General features: G+C 45.8%; 1 protein-coding gene and 1 long non-coding RNA gene across 5 annotated transcripts; one reads left to right on the plus strand and one right to left on the minus strand.

Moving 5' to 3' along the window:
* Positions 1–3,467: 3,467 nt before the first annotated feature.
* Positions 3,468–9,117, minus strand: LOC109754496 (uncharacterized). 4 transcript variants are annotated; one of them, XR_012188059.1, is made up of 9 exons: positions 8,938–9,117; positions 8,413–8,485; positions 8,245–8,289; positions 7,867–7,955; positions 4,848–4,928; positions 4,625–4,692; positions 4,383–4,437; positions 3,814–3,866; positions 3,468–3,631 (listed from the first exon to the last, which is right to left on the minus strand). It is a non-coding gene; the product is annotated as an uncharacterized lncRNA (long non-coding RNA). The 4 variants fall into 4 exon arrangements; XR_002230729.4 differs by having other exon boundaries at positions 4,625–4,746; XR_012188060.1 differs by lacking the exon at positions 4,383–4,437.
* A 3,851-nt stretch (positions 9,118–12,968) lies between these two features.
* Positions 12,969–19,697, plus strand: LOC109754497 (uncharacterized). The gene is made up of 13 exons (XM_020313400.4): positions 12,969–13,379; positions 13,461–13,610; positions 14,108–14,238; positions 14,700–14,829; positions 14,928–15,208; positions 15,512–15,636; positions 15,967–16,010; positions 16,118–16,249; positions 16,613–16,690; positions 17,580–17,662; positions 17,996–18,118; positions 19,136–19,196; positions 19,289–19,697. The coding sequence occupies exons 1-13, from the start codon at positions 13,092–13,094 to the stop codon at positions 19,442–19,444; spliced, it is 1,782 nt and encodes a 593-aa protein (XP_020168989.3). The 5' UTR covers positions 12,969–13,091; the 3' UTR covers positions 19,445–19,697.
* Positions 19,698–21,562: the final 1,865 nt, after the last annotated feature.

Consider the following 21,562-nt stretch of genomic DNA (forward strand, 5'->3'; position numbering starts at 1 on the left):
TCGTAGAATATGTGGGAGCCAATATGGGCATCCAGGTCCCGCTATTGGTTATTGACCGGAGACGTGTCTCGGTCATGTCTACATAGTTCTCGAACCCATAGGGTCCGCACGCTTAACGTTACGATGACAGTTTTATTGAGTTTTGATGTACCGAAGGAGTTCGGAGTCCCGGATGAGATCGGGGATATGACGAGGAGTCTCGAAATGGTCGAGACGTAAAAATCGATATATTGGACGACTATATTCGGACTTCGGAAAGGTTCCGAGTGATTCGGGTATTTTTTGGAGTACCGGAGAGTTACGGGAATTCGTATTGGGCCTTAATGGGCCATACGGGAAAGGAGAGAAAGGCCTCAAAAGGTGGCCGCACCCCTCCCCATGGTCTGGTCCGAATTGGACTAGGGAAGGGGGGCGCACCCTTCCTTCTTTCTCCTTCCCCCTTCCCTTCTCCTACTCCCACAAGGAAAGGAGGAGTCCTACTCCCGGTGGGAGTAGGACTCCCCCCTATGGCGCGCCTCTCCCCTTGGCCGGCTGCCTCCCCCTTGCTCCTTTATATACGGGGGCAGGGGGGCACCCCAAAGACACAACAATTGATCCTTGAGATCTCTTAGCCGTGTGCGGTGCCCCCCTCCACCATATTACACCTCGAGAATACCGTTGCGGAGCTTAGGCGAAGCCCTGCGTCGGTGGAACATCATCATTGTCACCACGCCGTCGTGCTGACGAAACTCTCCCTCAACACTCGGCTGGATCGGAGTTCGAGGGACGTCATCGAGCTAAACGTGTGCTGAACTCGGAGGTGTCGTGCGTTCGGTACTTGATCGGTCGGATCGTGAAGACGTACGACTACATCAACCGCGTTGTGATAACGCTTCCGCTGTCGGTCTACGAGGGTACGTGGACAACACTCTCCCCTCTCGTTGCTATGCATCACCATGATCTTGCGTGTGCGTAAGAATTTTTTTGAAATTACTACGTTCCCCAACACCAACAACCCCCCGCTGGCATACCCTCCCCCGGCGAGGGCGGCCGCCCCGGCCCACCGCCGACGCGCCGGGCAATGGATGCCCAGGAGGTTCGGCTCCTCCTCGTCTTCCTCCTCGCACTCTTCTTCCCACTCCTCCGGCTCTCCGGCGCTGCTCGGCGTCAAGGCCGAGCCCGCGGCGGAGACGCCGCTCGGCAGGCGCACTCACAGCGCTGGCATCGTCATCAACGAGGGCGGCCGGCGCGCCTCCTCGTCGGCTCCTCCGCGCTTCGTCAAGCCAAAGACGGAGCCGGGGCTCGCGCCGGTGAAAACGGAGCCGGGTCTCCTCACCGTGAAGACGGAGCACGGCGACGTGGAGCTCGACGACGACGCGGCCCTGGAATGGGCGCGCAAGGACTCCCTGAAGATGGCAAGGGAGCGCCAGTGCGCCGCCCTGCGGCGGTTCGAGCAGCGCCGCCGGGGCCGCGACGAAGGAGGAGTCGTCGTCATCGAAGACAACGACGACGACGACGACGACGCGCCGCCGCCACCAGTCCGCCATGGCGACGCCGGTCAGGGGTCCACCAGGGACGGCCGCGTCAAGGAGAAGAAGGCCGACGATGACGACAACGGTGAGGATGGCGGCGACGACGGCGACTACTCCGCGTTCAACCAGTTCCTCTTTTAAATATATTTGCTATGTAAAAAGCCGCGTACATGTCTAATATATGACAAAGTTTGCCGAAATTTAGACGTGTTTAGCCGAACTTCGCCGAACGTTTTCTTTTTTGAAAAAATTTAGACGCGTCTGGAGGCGGCCCTGGGGCCGGCGGCTGGAGATCAACTTGCTTCAGGGCGTTTTTTTGCGCCGGCTCACCCCCAGACGGCGATTTTAGGCGCCCCCTGGGGGGCCAACGGCTGGAGATGCTCTTAGAAACCCCTTAAAAATGACTAGGGGTTGGGGCACGCCTCCTGAGACGTGCTGCTGCGGTGCCAGATAGGCAACCGCCCTTTCCATGTATTTTTGCTCTGATCGATTACACATATGCATGTACAGCTGAGACATACTTGCATGAATGGAAGTAATGTAGACCAAATCCATTAGAGGTGGAAGTATATTAAACTTGGGGAGTAGCAGCAGGTTATATACCTGGTTTGAAGATGCATTACATACGATGACTTGTCCAAATGCAATCTAACACTATGTATATCTACGAGATGCTCCTCCCCATCAAGTCATTGTATTGCAGCCCCGAGACTTGCTACTGCAGTTCATCTACGCATAGAACTTTGCAATAGATTCGTCAGCCTTCATGTCCACACCGGCATCATCATCGCCCTCCACTGCCCCTACCGAGCCGACGCTCACCTTCATCATCGCCTACTCAAGCAGTTGCACATATGTGCCATCGTTGACCCACATGTGGGCGTGGCAGAAAAGTAGCGGTCGGAGTAAATAGCATAAAACTACTACTTTACAGGCTATGGTTCCAAAAAACTACCGGTTTTTAATTTTTCTCAGATAACTACCAAACGGGTGGTTGGCTGTTTCAGAAAACCCAAATCATCGAGTCGTTTTCAGTTGATCGCGATTATGACAGTTGGGGCCCACATGTAAGATAATCGTTTGTTTGACCGTTTACTTTGACCGTTAACTTACATGTGGGTCCCACATGTAAGTTTTGTAAAAAGCAATCAGGTCCTTATAAGTTTTCTGAAAAAGCAATCAGGTCCCTGTGAGTTTTTTGAAAAAGCAATCGGGTCCCCGCGGCAGCCGGGAGCTCGATCCCGCTCGGCAGGGCAGCGCTGCCTCCTCCGGCCGGCGAGCCGCGCCCACAGCGGCGGAATCCACGCCGTGCACCACCTGAGGCCGGCGAGCCGCACCCGCAACGGCCGCCATGCCGGGCATCACCTGCAGTGGCGAGCCGCGCCCGCAACAGCCGCCATGTCGTGCCTCACCTGCGCCGCCGCCACGCCATGGCTCGCGCCTCCCGTGCCTCGCCTACGGCCACCGCCACGCCATGACTCGCGGACAAGGCTGGCCTCGTCACCACCAGGAGCTCCGGCTCGGGGGAAAGGGTCGCCGGCCTGGGAGGGGATTGGGGAGAGTCGCCGGCTCAGGGGGAGGGTCGCCGGCCTGGGAGGGGAGGGGGGTTGCCGGCTCTGGAGGGGAGGGAGGTCGCCGGCTCGGGAGGGGAGATGGCCGGGACGGGAGACATAGGGGGAGGGAAGAGAAGAGAGGGAGAGGAAGAAGAAAGAGAAGAGGAAGATGCAACTTACATGTGGGCCCCACATGTAAGTTAACGGTCAAACTAAGGTCAAACTAACGGTGTGTTTAGATGCGGGCCCGACCTGCCATAATCGGTATCAACTGATGAAGACTGGACGATTTGGGTTTTCTGAAACAGCCGACCACCCGTTTGGTAGTTATTTGAGAAAAAATAAAAACCGGTAGTTTTTTGGAACCCTAGCCCGTAAAGTAGTAGTTTTATGCTATTTACTCTAGCGGTCGACACCGTAGAAGCCGGGGGTGTCTGGGACGGAAGGCGCAATGCAGGGGATAAAGTGGAGCACGCGCACAGAGGGGGTGCGAAACCAGTACATTGGTGTCTCGTCAATTGAGAATTCCCACTCGACATGGTACATTCTGGTTCATTGTACATTTTCCTAGAAATTTAAATAAGACTATTAGAACAATTCAGAAAAAAATCATTTAAATAAGAGTATTAGAACAATTCAGAAAGAAAACTTTATATTCTGCAAGATTTTTTTCATCCATTCTACAAGCATGTGCAACATAGTTTGCAGATATAAAATAAATTAAGTCTACAGAGGTGATGAGTACAAACCTTCTTCTGGCACATCCATATTCTTTTCTATTCCCTGGCTGTGAAAATGTTCTCTGCAAAGGGAAGATGAGATAAAATTCATTTGCCTTCTATTAACTCTACAGGATCACACTCTAGTTGTATTTTTATATAAAGGTATTTATGTTCCAAGGTTTAGCTTGGCTTCTAATCTGTATTTCGTTTTGCAGTACTTCTAAACACAACTTGTGTGATGCCTTCAACAAGCATTATCTTTTCTTTAAAGATTTCTAACAAAATGATGTATAAAGATTAGAAGAAATCTCCAAGCCTAGCACTGATACGATCAGTGACAAATGCACCATATCAATATATTCTGTATGTTTCCTCTCTCTCTTTTCTCTTTGGGGTATCAAGACAAGTGGAATCAAAAGCTTCAGAATGCAAGTATGCCATACTAATCAGCAATGATTCACAATGAAATTATAGAGTTTCCTCACCTGCTCCTGCTATTTATAGAAACTATTATGCAACATAGAGCTGAACACATACCAATAGAAATTTCATTACTAATACGAAAGAGGCATTACTAATACACATATCACATTCACCTTGTCACTTTGACAACCAGGTGGTGGGTATGCTCCTAAAGCCTTAGTAGTGATGCTATGAAAGAGAAGATAAAAACAGATATTTTCATTAGCAATCAATCAAGCACTTTTCTGGAATAAGAGTCAATCAAAATCACACCGTGAGACCAACTATATTAGCTAAAAGCATCGTTGGTTACAATGCAAGTGAAAACAAAGTTACAAAAATACACATGATGCTACATGGGGTTCTCTTCGCGTACCAGTTTCATCTCTGCAGGTTGGTTGCTGCTGCTGGTAATCCTTGCTGCGACTAACGCAAGCTTCCAGCCTGAAGATCCAACCATGTCAATAACAGCAGATGCAAATGTTTTGGTCCTACCACCTGAGCCACAGAGAAATGGTGCACAGTGAGTGGCTGTTTAACTAAGCCCATGGGGCAACAACATGAACTGAAAAATGCATGAGATGGGTCTTGTTCGTTACCTGGTGCTACAATGGCTACGATCGTTGCATTACTCTCCTCAAGCTCAGTGACACAGATTCGGAGTCCACCTCATCTAAACCCTGCAGCACACCGGCAGATAACACTGATGTCATCTAATTACATTAGTCGTACAATATATTGAAGATTCAGCACTGACTCTTTGTGCCTGCGTGTATTATTCTACGGTTTCCAACAGAGCCCTTTCCATGGTAGAAATACATATAGCAAGGAAATACTAGTTATACATTCTCGACAAAAAATACCAGTTATACACCATGGATTTTGTGGTCCAACTTTTCTCCGAAGTTGTTCAACATTTCTTTGCAAACATGGAACAATGTCTGTTAAGGGCTAAGAATTCTATTGACCCTGTGAAATTTGAAACTAATAGGTGTACCAGTTAATGACGCTGTATCCATGTGATATTGCTATCTTTTGGGCTCCCAACACAAAATATTTGTATGCGTAGGCACTGTTTTGGTTACCGGTCGAAATTTCAAGATTTCCCATGGTTACCGCGTATTCCATGCCCCTCGGTAAGTCGCCATACCGAGCAAAAAATACCATTTTTTTGAAAATTTTGAATTTAAACACTCGATTTACTGTAAAGTACGTAGGATCTAATTAATGCCATGAGAGTTGGTTCTGGCGTGTTGGTAGCAACCTAGTTCCTGTTTTGAGAGGTCTCTGGTTCGAATATTCGTTCATTCACTTATTTGAATTCAAAATTCAACTACAAACTTCGCTCGAAATATCTCGGTAACCGTGGTAACCACATTTACCAGTCCCCCTCGGTAAAATTGCCTCATTCAGTAACCAAAACCTTGTGCCTAGGACACATTCATGTGGTACTATGAGGCAAAGTATGAAGCCTGAACTTTACCTGCCCAACATACAGATTCTTAGATGTGCTTGGCACAAAGATCCGCTTTGTGTCCTTCGATCCACCGGATGGGTCGAGGATTTGCTAGTGAGAGGATAACATCTTCTACAAGGCAATCAAACCAGGACTGGCTATTCACTAGTAGAAAACAGGGCTTTGGTTCGGCCAGAAAAGAGCATTAATCCCGGTTGCATTACGAACCGGGACATAGTCCCGGTTCGAGCGGCTAGGACGCCGTGCAGGCATTAGTCCCGGTTCAAATGGGACCTTTAGTCCCGGTTGGAGCCACGAACCGGGACTAATGCCTCAATCTCATTAGTCCCGGTTGGTGGCTCGAACCGGGACTAAAGGTCAGACCTTTAGTCCCGGTTCGAGCCACCAACCGGGACTAATGACCTTTAGTCCCGGTTCGAGCCACCAACCGGGACTAATGAGATTGAGGCATTAGTCCCGGTTCGTGGCTCCAACCGGGACTAAAGGTGCATTTTCAAATTCTACCCCCCCCCCCCCCCCCCCGATTTTGAAAAAAACAAAAGAAAATGATAACAAAATTCAAAATTAAAATTCTTCGAGATGTAGTTATGTTACTACATCTACTAGCTAGAAAAATTAAAAAACATAAATTTGGACATGTTTTGCAAAAAAGTGTTATGAAAAAGTAAAACGGTTATAACTTTTGCATACGATATCGAAAAAACCGTATAATATATCAAAATGTTCAGCACGAAAATCCGCATCCGATTTTGACAGCCTACGGCCTGTTTGCAAATTTTTAGAATCCTCAAATTCTAATAGAAAAAAAGTTATGCTCAAATTTCAGTTTTTCTTGAATTTTGGTCAAACTACTTATTCAAGAAGTATTATTGGTACTAAATAATTATTCAAGAATATTAGTGTTACTAAATAATTATTTCAGTTTTTTTGAATTTTGGTCAAATCTGGTCAAACTGTGGTCAAACTATGGTCAAACTACTTATTCAAGAAATATTAGTGTTACTAAATAATTATTGTTTTTTAAAATAATAGTTTCAAACTCAAACAGTGAAACGTGTGACTTCATACTCAAGCTAAACTCCTGAGGGTTAATAGGATTGACATCTTACTATTGTTAGGAAAACAACAAGTGCAAACTTGGAAACGAGGGGGAATAGAACCCGGAAGTTAAGCGTGCTCAGGCTGCGGTAGTGAGAGGATGGGTGACCGGCCGGGAAGTTAGATGATTTGGAATGATGATGGGTGATTAAAGATTAGAGGTTAAATTGAGCAGTGATGAGGGATGATTAGAGATTAAATAAAATAATTCAAAAATAAAAAAATCGGAATTTTTTTAAAAAAATTCTAAAATTTTCAAAAAAAATTCGAAAAAAAATCCTTTCGTCCTGGTTGGTGTTACCAACCGGAACCAAAGGTGGAGCTCCAGGCAGCGGCCATGTGGATGGCCATTAGTCCCGGTTCGTATAAGAACCGGGACTAAGGGGGGGCCTTTAGTACCGACCCTTTAGTCCCGGTTGCAGAACCGGGACTAAAGGCCCTTATGAACCGGGACAAATGGCCCTTTTTCTGTTAGTGATTGGTTAGGTTCAGAGATAGGAGCTTTTACTGGGTCGTTCCCATTTTGAAACTACATGTGCAAATTAGTCATATTATTATTTGGATGGCGTTAATGGGCACACTGGATGTGTTTTGTGTTTGCTGACTCTTATTAAGATAATTAACCGTGGACATCTCAAGTAATTGTATCACATGGAAAAGAAAAGTAAAACCACCATACTTCGACACAGGAGATCAGACAAAATGATGGCCACTGTCGGCGAACAAATAAGGAGTTACGCCGTGGAAGCGTAAAGAAGTGATATAACATGAAAGATGAGGAGACCCCTGACTATTTCCTACCCTCGTCAATAGATAGATGAGCAAAATTTACAGTAACATGGGCTTATCTGATGTCTCAAACAATCCAGCACAAGTATATTCTCCCAGGTTGATATATTTTATTAAATGATAGGTTGCGCCGACAAGTCCCATAACCCAGGGGCAATTTATACTGCAGCCAAGTCATAAATTCTACAGCTAAATTTCAGAAGGAAGAAATTATTGAAAGACAACAGAGGATAAATATTACATAGCCTCCATACCTGGTGAGTAGTACAGGGTGGGGTTGAAAGCAGACAATATCCATAGCATCAAGAATCAAGATTCAACAATAGCACTACCTTCAAAGGATCTGTACAAAAACATAATAAAAGTGCAACCAAATGGAATCGCATGTAATCAGAAATAGTAGCGCCCATGGAATACAATAGCACATGCATGCAATTTAATGTATTAGTAAACTTCATACAAAATAAAGGCAAGGTCTCAGAGCTAGATAGAATACCAATTCTGAAATTAGAATCTAGTAGGATTTAACAAATAAAGTGATTGAATATCAAAAGCATGCATGGACTACAAATCATGAAAAATCAAAATCGGAGGACCAACATGTTCACAAGCTATGGAAAAATGTTCTTCACCTAAATTTTACTGCATCTTGTTTCTTTTCTGTTTCTTTCATAAACCTGCACAATTGTGACAATTATGACATTTAGGAAAATATTAAGAGAAACAAAAGGACTGAAGAGACATGGAAGTGTGACAGGCATAATCAAAAGGGGCAGAATGAGAGGAAGGCGGAGCTTCACCTGGTACACAAGGACTTCCCTCGCCCACACTACCCCGCTCTTCCCTTGATACGGAGGATCCCTGCCAAAGCATCTAAGATAAAAATCATAAAAAAAATGGATATTGTTTCAACGATCACCCAGCTACAATATGCAAATGGATGCTTTCATGGCCAAGAGAGAGATTTCCCCAAGTTAGCATCATGCAGCAACTTACAAAACACTGAATCAAGTTGTCCATGTGTTATCTAAAAGAGATATCTATACAAGTGTAAATGATATCTTTTCTTGTTCTCTTTCTGAACCTGTACTCATAGAATTGAGGATCCCTTTTGAAAAATCTACAAGTTGGCTCATCTCAGTCTCACAACAACAATTAGTAACCTATGACACCATACAATATGCTGCCATGAGTAGGGCAGATTTAAATACCCAGAAATTGGGAAGGCCTCGTCCCCTCCATACCTTGGAGGGATTGATTGATTTTAGCAACCAAGAGAAACTACGGCTGCGCCTGATGAGAAGAAATGATCTAGATGATCATACCTTGAAGTGAGGAAGGAGGAAAGTGGAGACGGCGGCTCAGATCTACGGCTTGGCGTCGCCGGAACCCACGACCGGACGCCGCGCGGTCGCCAGAGCCCCCTCCAGCGCACACGACGCCGCGTTGGCTGCCGCACGGTTGCCAGAGCCCGGGCTTCCTTACTGGCGGCATCGCCAGACGGAGAGATCTGCGTCAAGGGTCGGGCCTCCTCATCGCCGTCGTTCTCGAGCGGTCGTGGTGGGAGATTGAGGGCCGCTGGGACAAGGGGAGAAGGAACGGGAGGAGGCGGCATGCACGACTGGGAAAGGAGGAGAGGAGGAGACGTGCGTGCGAAGGCGAAAGAGACGACGACGACGACGACCCAAATGAGACAAAAAAACCGCCAATCATAACGAGATTTTCTCCACCAATTACTGTTCCTCTGCCGACGTGGCAAACGCCAGGATGCGCCATAGTCGCGACTCTTATTGGGTTTTATTGCCGAGGCACCTAGATAGAGCTTCACGACTCCTTGACTCCACATAAAACTCATGCACTAGTTGCTGATGTTTTTGGCAAGTGCTCATAGACTGACTGCTCGCGGATGTACGGTCGTGATACCATAACATAAGGTGGTTGGCAGTGTAACACACCGTACAAAAATGGCATGTCGGTCAGTCCAGATGCTGCATCTGGCAAGCACTAGTTAGCACACACATGAATAAGAAAGGTTTGGCCGAAAACTTGACCGACTTTTCCTCCCTCCGACCCCCCGCGTCGTCTCCCTGAGGCGACTCGGGCGGGCACCTCACCGGCCGGTGGCTAAGCCCCTTCCCCACCCACATCCTCTCGTCGCCCGCCGGCAAACGACATCAGGCAAAGCCTGCCGGCGGCTGGCGGCGGCGGGTTCCGCTCTCTCCAGCGAAGCTCGCCATATAACAGCCCCGTTTTTCTCACTCCACCTCCCACCACGCCGGCCATCTTCTCCGCCTGCCCGGATCCGACCGTCCTCCCCACTCATCCGCCTCGGTGCTCGCCGGATCTGGCTGAGGGCGCCCTTTGCGGTGTGCGGCTGCCTTCGGGTCGATGCCCCACGCGGATCCAGATCCATTTGCGCCACGACCACCTCCGCTCGACCTGCTCTGCCCTCCTCGACTCCGTCTGCACCGGCTACGCGACGTGCGCTCCGGGTGGCGCCCCTTGGTTCAGTGCGTGGCCCCCAACCGCGGTGGTCATCAGGCTGGCTCGGGGTCTTCCACCTCTGCGCCCGTGCGCCGCATCCCTCTGCTCCGGCATAATTCCCCTCCCGCCGGTCGTGCATCCTGCTGTTCGCGGCCTGCTGCTCTACGCCACCCAAGTTGGGCTGCGACGCCGCTGGCGTGGCGCGTGCGTCTGCCGTAGCCCCCACCACCCCTCCCTCAGATCCATGCTCATGGGTGCTGGGTGGATTGTCGCGGTTCCCCTGCCTCGGGCAGGCCATGCGGCTCCGGCCCCTCGGCCTGGTCGCCTACGCGGCCGGGCATTACAGTTGCGTCTGGTTTGTGCCCGTGTCAGCCGCGTTTAGCATGGAGGACTGCTGCCACTGGCCGCAGTTCCCTCTGACCTTCGGCTCTCTGTCTCCGGGAGAAATCCCTTCGCTGGTTCCTTGCCAGCGGCAGCAACGGCGACGCCTTCCTGGCGCCGCTTCATCTTCTTGGAGGCGCTGCTGTGGAGTTCAGTGCAGCTATGGTTTTGGACGAAAGTCATGCGATGATGGCGCATGTGGGCGTCATTCTACCTTCCTGAAGGTATCGCAAAAACACATGCTTCAATCCACTCACCTACGCCCGCCCATCCCATCATCGACTTTTGTCCGTCATCCATCCATCCGTCACGTGTTCGTCCTCGGTGTTGTTCCGCGGTGTCGGCCATGTTGCTGTGCATGTTCAAGCCCCTCCCACGGTGGCCATTGTGCTGCGGCGAGCTTAGTGCTCTTGGTGTTGTTCCGGTTCATCTTTGCTCTTCGACGACGCAAGATGCCTCCCCAACTTGCTAATCATCCCGAATTCCCGTGGCGGAGCTCCCAGTCAAGGTTCGTGTTGTCACTCGTTGGTTGTGGATGCTCCTGAGTAGGGTCGTGAGGTTCGGTATGCACGCCGGTGCGGTGCGTTAGGTTGCTTGCTTAGTCTTGGTATTGTGATCCTTCGATGACACCCCTCTTCTACTTGTGCCTCCATGGTGTTGGTCCTTTGGTCTGCTAGCTAGGTCATCCCTTGTTCGCGGCGTCCTTTTTTTCTTCTCTTCTTCAGTGATTAATGTGCGTCATTTTTTTCTCTCTTCTTCTGTAACCTTGTTGCTTGTACGGTTTTCGGCCCGGTTTCCCTTATAAACGGGGTCAATTTGTTTAGGTTTTCGATCATGTTTCCCTTATAAACTGGATCAGCCAAAGTTAAGGGGTGACTCTTAGCTTTGGCAGCTTTTTGAGCAATATATTCAGGTGGGGACCTCCCCCCCGGTGACCGTTCAAAAAAAAGAATAAGAAAGGTTTCCTAAAAAAGGAACATCAAGACACCCTGAAAAAGAAACATAAAGAAGTAATTAATAATGTGTGCTACTTTGTCTTTCTTAGCTCGTTTGGCTCTGTTTGGTTAGTTCAATCTTCTTCCTACCCCCTGTGTCTGTTATTCCAAGGCCAAAAGAAAATGCAGGACACTAAATGTAGATTTTGTCTCCCGACTTAATCTCTCCGATGAAGCAAAGTGTTGCCATGTTACACGACCAGATAGTGCATTTATACATAAATTTCGTATATTGTTTTTGGTAACATTTATGCATCAAGTAATATATTTTTATGCCCCTTTTGCCATTTTTGCAGAACCCTGAAATCACAAGCTTGTCTAACATTTGAAGGAAAACCCCAACTTTTGGAGTCATTTTATGAAGATCTTGCATTCTTTCATCACTTCCATCCTCAGTGAACACTTCATGTTAAGGCCACATTTTAGAGGGAATCGGAGAAGGAATAAAGGCTGCGCATTTCAAAATATCAATGGAAGTGTGTCCTCAGTATAACCTCACAAGAAACATCATGTGGCTTTGGGAGCCCAGCTTGGGTCATAAAAAAGTTCATCGATCAACATGTGATCTATTCCCTCCTTGGGGAGACTTGTATGAGATCTCGCATTTAGGTGAGATCGTGAGATCAACCCCAAAAAATCATATTTAGACATTTAAAAAAATGAAATTATTTGATAACTTTTATGTGGGGTATGTCTACAGCCCCCAAAAAATCAGCTCAAACTCAATGTACATTTAGAGATTCAAAAAAGACAAATCGAATGTGAATAGTAGCAACTTTTGGTGAATAGTACTTTAACACTATTCATATCCAATTTTTTCTTTTTTATTTCTATTAATAAATTAGGAGTTGAAACTTTTTGAGGTTGCACATCAAACATTGATGTGTGCTTATAATTTTTTTGAGAATGTTTGAACAAGCCCCCCCCCCCCCCTCCCCCCAGTAGTTTTGAAGATATTAACGCAAGAAGTGCAACATGAAAATGGTTAGTAATTTGATGTTCAGTTTAAGAGATATTTCATTTTAAACCCTAAACGTTGTGCCGCTTGTCGCCATTGTAGGATCTCGGAAGTTGGAAATAACCTTTACAAAGTGTATCTTTTCTTTGATGGGTATAATGTGTAGTACTGTATCTCTTAACTAGTGATTACCTCTATATAGCACATCGTCGAAAGACCTGAAATAAATCCAGAAAATTGCGACCACCAGTGACCAGTATAGGACTTGAATCTGGTCGATTGGTTTCACCACAAGGAAGGTCGATTTTGCACGTAGGTATCTTCTGTGGCTGTTCGTGGGCCCATTTGGGTCCATCCTTGCACTGAAGTCTTGCACTGGGCCAGTATACGCAGGCCTCCTCTTGGAGATTGCAAAGCGCGAGTTCGATAAGCCACGTAAAACGCCGTTGCCCTCAATAAAAAAAAAAAGTAAACGCCATGAAGGCGCATTCCAAAAGAAGAAGAAAAACGTCATGGAGGCGTACATACGAAATACGCCTTGTTCTTTCGTGAGCAGGGGGCAAAACAAAGGCAAGCACAACTGCGAAACTCCCCGGCGCCGCGAACTCTCCGGTGGCCTCCCCCACACCAGTCTTCCTGGCGGCGAAACCTCGGCACGGCGATGCTTCTCCGCCGACGCCTCCCAGCGACCCGCCTCCTCCGGCAGCTGCAAACCGGGGCGGCGGCGGCCTCCACCACCACCTCCTCCCCTCCCCCGCCGCCTCCTCTCCAAAAGCCCATCGCCGCCTCCGCCTCCGCCTCGCCTTCTACGGCACTAGGGTCGCGCCTAGGGTTCCCCAATGCGAAATCGCGCGCTTCGTCCTCGAGGAGTGCCGCCTTCCTCGCTGCCGGCGCGGCCGCCGCGCTCGCGTCGCTGCCGGTGGTGGCCTACGCTGATGCCAATGAGGAGGTGGCGTGTTATGTTTTTGCTTCTGTCCGGGCTTTCGGTTTTCGCTCAGGGAGCTGGATTTAGCTTGATCTGTGTTTACAGGGCGTGGCTGACGGCGCGGTGAGCACTGATGCGGCGCCGGTGGAGGACTTGGCCCGCAAGGAGAGGAAGAGGATAATGGAGCTGATTGAGAGCCGAGGAATGCAGCCAGGGTCGTACCCGAAGTTTGAAGTTGCAATCAAGGGCCAGAAGGTCGCCCCCCACCACCCCCACACACACACAGCACAAACATTCGAGTTATCTGCTGAACAATGTTAGTTGTGCATACTATGTCAGTCTAAGGGCTAGAGGAATTACTAGTGAGCACTTCGGTGTACATTGTGTCAGCCACTTTGGTGGGAATGCTTTGGTGCACTGATTAATGTAGAAAGTATAGATTTAGCATGTCACAGTGGTAACTGGTAACAAATTCGAGTGAACCTAAGTACGAGAATCAGTCAGTTAAAGAAAGAAGTGTGAGTCTCGGTAGTCGGCACAAGGATACCGTGAGATGCAGGTTAGGTAGAGTGTTGCACGGTTGCTATTAGAGCACAGTTGTAAGTGCGTTTTGTTGATCTGGCATGACATTCAGGGTGGGCTACTGTGTTTACTTAGAATTGCACATTTTCACCCCATAATCAGTAACAGATAGTAACCTTGTGCAAGATTCACTTCATAATTGCATTTAATATCTCTGATTTTTTTTACAGGTGGTTGTTAAATTCAATGTACCGTCAACCTGTAATATATCGCGCCTCATTGTTGATCTCGTAACGCATATCGGACTTGAGGCAGAACAGTGTGTTGGTGGCTCAGAGATACTATTGCGTGCTTGGGACAGGTTAGCAAAAAGAAACAGGATGATATTCAGTTTGGTTCAAAGATATGTGTTGTCATTGCCTGGTTATTTGGTTTTGCACTTGTGCTAAGGGCGATCATATATAGATCGAAGATAATACAGTTTCAGATTTCACCCACATGCATTCTCTTGTGTCCTCGCATCCTCTTTCCATATTTATTTTTTCTCCTTAATCAGAGTCGTTGCCACTATTTCTCTCTGCTTGGACTGGCACAATTTTATTATCTTGTTTGATCAGCTGAAGAGGAATCATAGATACAGATGATACATTGCATTTTTAACTCTTTGTTTATGATTGTGGAAAGTGCAGGCATTATTGTCAGGGTTTCTCATGTAGTCTTCTTACCTGTAAATTGCCTTGTGTTTTTCTTTTCCATGTCATAGAAATAGGTGTTGCCAAGTACCCAATTATATTGTGTTTTGATCAATAATTTCTGTTCCAGTGCAGCTGCGCGTCAAATAACATTGAATCCTCCAAAAACGACAGCAAGCACTGGAGAGAACAAAGAAGATTCTCTTTGTATTTTGATATTTGAGCCACTTGTCGGATCTGAATATGCTGTTAGTCCTTATGTATGTATACTTAATTAAGATTGTTTAAGAAATTTAACCTACACTTTGTCATTATATAAAGATTTAATGCAATTTCTGATCGTTGTGTGTACTCTCAGGAAATTGAATTCATCAAGCCTGACAGTTTTAGTTCGAAAGAACTTGAAGGTTTGGTCAGTGCTTTAAAAATAGCTGGGCAGAAAGATGTTAAGACATCATCAGGGAAAGCGTCAACCAAAGGAAGTGGTCAGAGATATAAGCATCTACCCTCTATAGAAAAAACTGTATCTGATTTAGAGGATATGGGTGTTAGGGTCTATGGGTTTGATGAAACCTCTAGTGTTCCAATGGATGGCACTGTCATGTGGGAGAACATTGCTGGATATGAACATCAGAAAAGGTACAACATCACCAGTTCACTGTTATTTTTAATCTCGTCAGCAGATATTTTTTATATGCAAAGTAAAGGTTTTAGATTGTTAGTATGTAGATGTGTTCATTCAAGCATAATTACAAACGTCCCCCGTGCATTGTACCATTCCTTTCTGCTTTTCTGCTTATTTGACTTCTTTCATTGACAATTGACACATTCTGGTTGGTGCTCGACTGAGCTTACTATCAGTCTTAATAGGCAACTGCTTTTGTGTATTCTATCATAAAGGCATAGTTCTTAAGGTTTATATATGTCTTTTGTTCTTTATAGGGAGATAGAGGATACTGTACTCTTGGCTTTACAGAATCCTCAAATATATGATGACATTGCTCGTGGTACACGTTGCAAATTTGAAACAAATCGACCTCGGGCGGTTCTGTTTGAAGGTCCACCTGGTGCGTGATCTGAATGGCCTTTTACTTCAATGCAAATTTCAATACCAAAAATATTACATTTTGTGTTCTTTTTGTTTCTTAATTAATGTTGACAGCCATGGTAAAAAAAGAGTAGGTAAGTTGGTTATGCCATTTCATAATTAAAGTTATAGTATTTGTTGGTTAGACCATTTACAAGCGAGAAATTGCAACAGATCAGCTCCTGCAATTCCTGATTTTGAGGAATACCCATTGCCCCTCTTTGTGTGCTGATAGTATGGTTGCGTCTGTTTTTTTTTTTTGCTGGTTTGTTTGCTTACTTTACCAGTTACCACTGCCTCATCATTTCAGGGACTGGTAAGACATCTTCTGCTCGCGTCATTGCCAAGCAAGCGGTAACTCATACTCCTATACTTTTGGAAATTCCCTAAAGTAATTTTGTGCAAAAGAAACTGAAATATGTTTTCTGAAGTTTTTCTGCTGATCATTTTACTTATTCTAGGGAGTTCCACTATTATATGTGCCACTGGAGATCATCATGTCAAAATATTATGGTGAAAGTGAGCGCCTGTTGGGATCTGTTTTTTCACTTGCCAACAATCTTCCTGATGGAGGTATTATTTTCCTAGATGAGGTACGCATCGTCATCTTTATAGCATACATTTGCTAAGGATAGTACATCAGTTATGAAATGTATGGTGGTGCTTAACATACTGATGTTGGTGGAATATTTTTGTTGTTGTTCCAAATTTCATAAAAAATGTGTTGTTTGTTTAGGCTTTCAGCCGAATTTTGCCTTCTTTCCAAATGATGATGGCTGGTGAAGTAGAACTACTTATACTTATATGCCTCCAAAACAACTTAACTAGGAGCTCTGCATAGCCCTTTAGCCTGTTTTTGTTCTCTATTTTAGTATACTTCGCTTCATAGTGATTTGATTTTCCTGTTTATACTAAGATGTGAATTTTGCATCCTTCTAATTTATATCCTTGTATAGGTAGACTCTTTTGCTATTTCTCGAGATAGTGAAATGCATGAAGCTACTCGAAGGATATTATCAGTAATTCTGCGGCAGGTAGAGTGCCTCTTACCTCTGCGGGTGTAAGTAATATTGAGTGCCTGTTACCTCTGTTGGTGTGAGTAACCACTGAGCTTATACATACTTCTTTCAATCACTCATCCTGCCTGTTAGGGGGAAAGGAGAGACTATGGGCTTTATTTACTCAAAACCACGATAGTGCATAGCCACGTCTCAAGGGAAGCTGGGGGAACATTAAACGAAGTTACATAATCTTTGCATGTAGACATTATTTCTGTCACACCTAACCAAATGCCTAACAATATGACGCTGTAGTTGCCAGCTTTGTCGCAACCCCTGCACAGTCCACATTCACTTTCACCTCACACCATTGTCAGCGGTTAGTGCCATGGCCTTTCGTGCTTGGAACAGCAACCAGTTCAGTGTAGGCCACTCGCTCCTCAGAATTTGTAGAACCCAGTAGGAATTACCCAAAGTCGTCATGCCACACAACACGACTTCCACCAGAGCAATCTACTTTAGCTAGCCCAGTCTGCACTTCGGCACACACATTGGTACAGTACTTTTGAGACCTTGTATAAACCCCAGAGATTGAATAAGAGATACAATACTCTTAAAACCCTTACTGTGTTGCAGAAACTATGCATTGTAACATGTATGAAAGCGCATGCTTCTTACTGGCAGGACTTTTTATTTCATGCCTGGTTTTTGCTGTTGTTATTTACTTACGCTTTGTGTAAGCATTAGCATGTAAGCCCCTGTTGCTATCCTCCATGTTTTTGGTATCCAATTTTGATAGCTTGATACCTCTCAGTTACCTGACAAAAGACCTGCATGCGGTCTGTTAAGTGCTCCTATCATGCTTATTACAATCACTGCACCTTCCTTGTGTGTTATTGCCATTAATTAAATTTCTTTTGTGAAGATCGACGGGTTCGAGCAGGATAGACGTGTGGTGGTTATTGCTGCAACAAATAGAAAGGAAGACCTTGATCCTGCTCTCATCAGGTTTAGTTCTATTTGCCCACCCCCCTTCTGTGTTCCTGTAAGCAGTCCTAATTAATGTTCACACTGTCTAGTGAATACTGAAGTTCTCATGCGAGTTTTTTTTCGGCTTCCTGCATTTTTCCAAGAGCCGTACATAACAGCATATAAGCTACAAATAAACAGTGCTGCAATATACTGGACTAAACTACTTAACCTTGTGCAAAAAAAAATTTGACGTTGAACCTTGTAACATTTATATAAAACTTAGATATCATGATCAATTTGATCTTATCTTTTATTTGGATTATGTAAACTGTACTCTTTACTTCTCCTGTTTCCTTTGTTAATTTGCAGCCGTTTTGATTCAATGATTTGTTTCGGCCTACCGGACCAGCAGAGCCGTGCAGAAATAGCAGCCCAATATGCAAAGCACCTAACAAAATCCGAGTTGGTTCAGTTTTCCCTTGCTACTGAGGAGTAAGTACTTCATCCTAAATATTCAATTAGGATGTCCCTGTGTTGCTACAGAGCCGCTAATGAAAAAACCAAAAATACCAATTATATACATAAATTTTCCTTTTCAGAACAAAACGAATGTTTGCAAAACCACATTGACAGTTCATTGGAAGAAGATGCTGTCACATTTAGTAGCATATGTTTTGTAGGTCAACTGCTCAATATAACAAATAAAAGGTGTAACATATGGTAAATAACTTCTGCATGCTTTGATATTCAACACTAATTTCTTCACAGCTCCATTGACATATGGTAAATAACTTCTGCATGCTCTGATATTTATATGGCACAAGTAGCTCCATATCATCTCCTAAAGACTATACACATTCGTAAGGACAAATCTAAACGAATGAAACAAGATATATGCATATTGATATATTTGTTTTACGTTCCTCTGAAAAATATTTGAAGGAAAGATATGTTTCTAAACTCAGTGCCGTAATGGTACATAGCCCATCAGAGACGGGGTCACGGGGATCACATGTATATATGATCCTTGTGTACCTGGAAGCGGCAAAGAGATACTCTGAAAATATGTTTGAGTTGTGTCCTAAAACGTCTTACATTTGTTTACAGAGGGGGCACTTAGTGTGGTACATTTTGTAACACAGAAAAATATGCAAGTCCTGATTCAGCCACAAGCCTGTCGTGTTTGCAGTGGCAAATGTCCGGGTTGTCGTTTCCTTTTAACGGTGTATGTATTGAATTTTGATTCTTAAATGCATTACTGTAGATCAGGGAAAGCTGCATCGGTTCCTATTTGTCTATTTGTGACTCTTGACTTGGTTAGCGAGGTTTGGTGTGCTGTCCCATCCCGGTAGTATCTAGGAAATTAGATCGTGTACCAATGTTTCTTGTTTTTCATCTGGACAGTCTGGACAGCTACGCATGCTGCTAAAAGATCGTTCAAGACAAACTGTGTTGTGCTTAGCAATCCATTATCTTTATTATCTTACTAGTTCTGAACATTGAATGCAGGATGGCAGGAAGAGATATAAGGGATATTTGCATGCAAGCAGAAAGACATTGGGCATCGAAGGTATGGTAAACTAGCCCACATGTTATTTCCCCTCTTCTCTTTTTGGGGTATGGTCATCCTTCTCACTTGGTCAATGTGTTTGCCTTCTACAGTTTATCAGGGGACAAATTCCAAAAGACGAGAAGGGGGAGCCCCCTCTTCCTCCAATCGATGAGTATGTCGCATGTGCCGAACAACGAAGAAAGTCTTTACCAGATAGAACAAGACCAGCAGCATCCAGATCCGGCCCACCTCTGAAATTAGCATGAAGAAACCATCTCTTATATATGATATGGCTAATATATAAAAAAGAATGTAATTCCAACGAGGATGTGTATACAATTAGCTAGTTTCATACGTGTTTCTGTATAGTTACCTAAATTTTGAGATGATTGGAAACCGGCTTTCTTTAGACGCTGAGGGATATAGTAGTCTATAAAGGCGTTCTCAGTTTCTTTTCTGTAACAATGTTTGGCTTTTCTTGGCTGTTAGAATTAAACCTGGTAATAGTTTGGGCTGAAACCATAGTTTCAAGTTCGGTTTTCATTTTGGGCTGCTTTGGTTTGGTTGAAACGGACTGAGCTCCTGCTATGATTTGGTTTGGTGTGGGATTTAATGATTGCTGGATTGGTTTGGTTTGGTCTGGACCAAAACAAATCAGTCTCAAACCCTTCTTATTTACAGACAAAATCCAGTCGAGCCACCATTCACAGACCGATTTTGCTTCCTGTACGGTTTGTATTAGTGTTAAGTGATGTAAATGAGTAAAAATAAAATGGCGATGCTACGGCAGCAGTAAGAAAGGGAAATACTTCGTAGTATCAATTAGTTTGCTTTACTTCAAAGAAAATCCTAAACTAGACACGCACTGGACAGCGGCTAACCTAGACACGCACTGTACATCAGCAGCTACGCACTGAACACACACTTGGTTTAAAACTTTGGGTTCCAACTGCATGTAGGAAATGATCTGGATTTGTTTGCCTTGAAAATGCCTACAGTTTGGATTATAGCACTTGCTATTTGGTCTGGTTTGGTTTGGTGGCTGAACATGGACTACATGTACGGATTGGGCTGGGTTTATGTTTGGATTACAAACTATTCCCAGGCTTAGTTAGAATTCATCTTTGAACATGAAATCTTGGTTCAACATTACAACTGAAAGCTACCCAGACACCCATGCGACACTGGCAAATAGAGACGAGCCTTGCTACATGCTTCATGTTTTCTTCCCGGTGTTATTTTGGGTTCATGCATGATTGTTCGTTACACACGGCAGGTTGCATTTTCAGTTGATAGTTTTAAGTAAAATTGAAGAAGAAAAATGTGCAGGTCATCTAACTAAATTCGAACTACCGACAGAACACGTCCGTTTCGGTGGCCATTTGATTTCTGGAACCGAGCGTGGCAAGGGCCCGGACCACGACTCTGGAATCCAGTGCACGTAGATATGGTTGTTGTTGTTTTATTCATCGTGCATGAGACAGAAACGAAATATATTCCATGAGCACGATGCTCCGATCGACCCCCGGGAGAGAAGACGAACGCAGCGGCATCCCACGTTGGCCGTCACTTCACCGGAAAGCTATCGCCCACCTAAGCACCGCCCGGAATGACCGTCGCATTAGGTAACCGACATGCACCGCGTTGTGGAATGAACAATGAATGAACGACCGCGTTTGCATCCGTGCCTGCTGACATGCGTTTTGGCCGGTCAAGCGGCCTCCCCCGACGTTTTGCAGCCTCTTTTCAGCTCGTCGCTCCACCGCCGGGCACCCATGTTCACGTGCAGGCTGTCAAACAAAATCTCAGCTCAACATGTTTCACCATATACATTACTATCAAAGATTAGCAAATGCATGTACTCAGCATATCTACATTTAACCTGTCTGAGCGGGAATAACCATGCTAGAGAGGGAAAGCAACCAAACACACCCGTAGTGTGCGGTGCAGCCCAAGGCTTTCCGGTTCACCTGTTCATGGACGATGACAATGGCGGCATTCTCCGAGATTCACGCGGAGATGGACGGAACCCAATCGAGCCATCTCCTTCACATCGTAACCAGCGACAGCGAGCGGTCTCCGTCCGCAGGAACCTATAGGCTATAGCCCCCCGGTCCCGAGCCCTACGCAGTGTAGGCGTAGGGTATACGTACACGTACACGGGACGGGGACGCGAATCAGCGCAATCATGGCGGAATCCGTCGCTCCGTCGCTACGTATGGCGTATGCCCACCGGACAGCAACCCGCGTGGCAGGACCGGGCGTGCTCTCTACATACAGAGCGACGGCGACGCGCGCGCGCGCCAAGTCCACACGGCCGGGCCGGGCAAACCTTCGGAACGAGAGCGCGCGCGCACAGCGTCGGCGCCGGGCGTGCACCGTGT

This window comes from Aegilops tauschii, chromosome 6 (genome assembly GCF_002575655.3).
Source record: "Aegilops tauschii subsp. strangulata cultivar AL8/78 chromosome 6, Aet v6.0, whole genome shotgun sequence".
NCBI classification, from domain to species: Eukaryota; Viridiplantae; Streptophyta; class Magnoliopsida; order Poales; family Poaceae; genus Aegilops; species Aegilops tauschii.

Bases quoted from the DNA above. Each gene is read 5' to 3' on its own strand.
- LOC109754497 (XM_020313400.4), top strand. From the start codon at position 13,092: ATGCTTCTCCGCCGACGCCTCCCAGCGACCCGCCTCCTCCGGCAGCTG. The intron at 16,691-17,579 runs GTAGAGTGCCTC...TCTTTTGTGAAG, and splicing joins TATCAGTAATTCTGCGGCAG to ATCGACGGGTTCGAGCAGGA. The intron at 19,197-19,288 runs GTATGGTAAACT...TGCCTTCTACAG, and splicing joins AAAGACATTGGGCATCGAAG to TTTATCAGGGGACAAATTCC.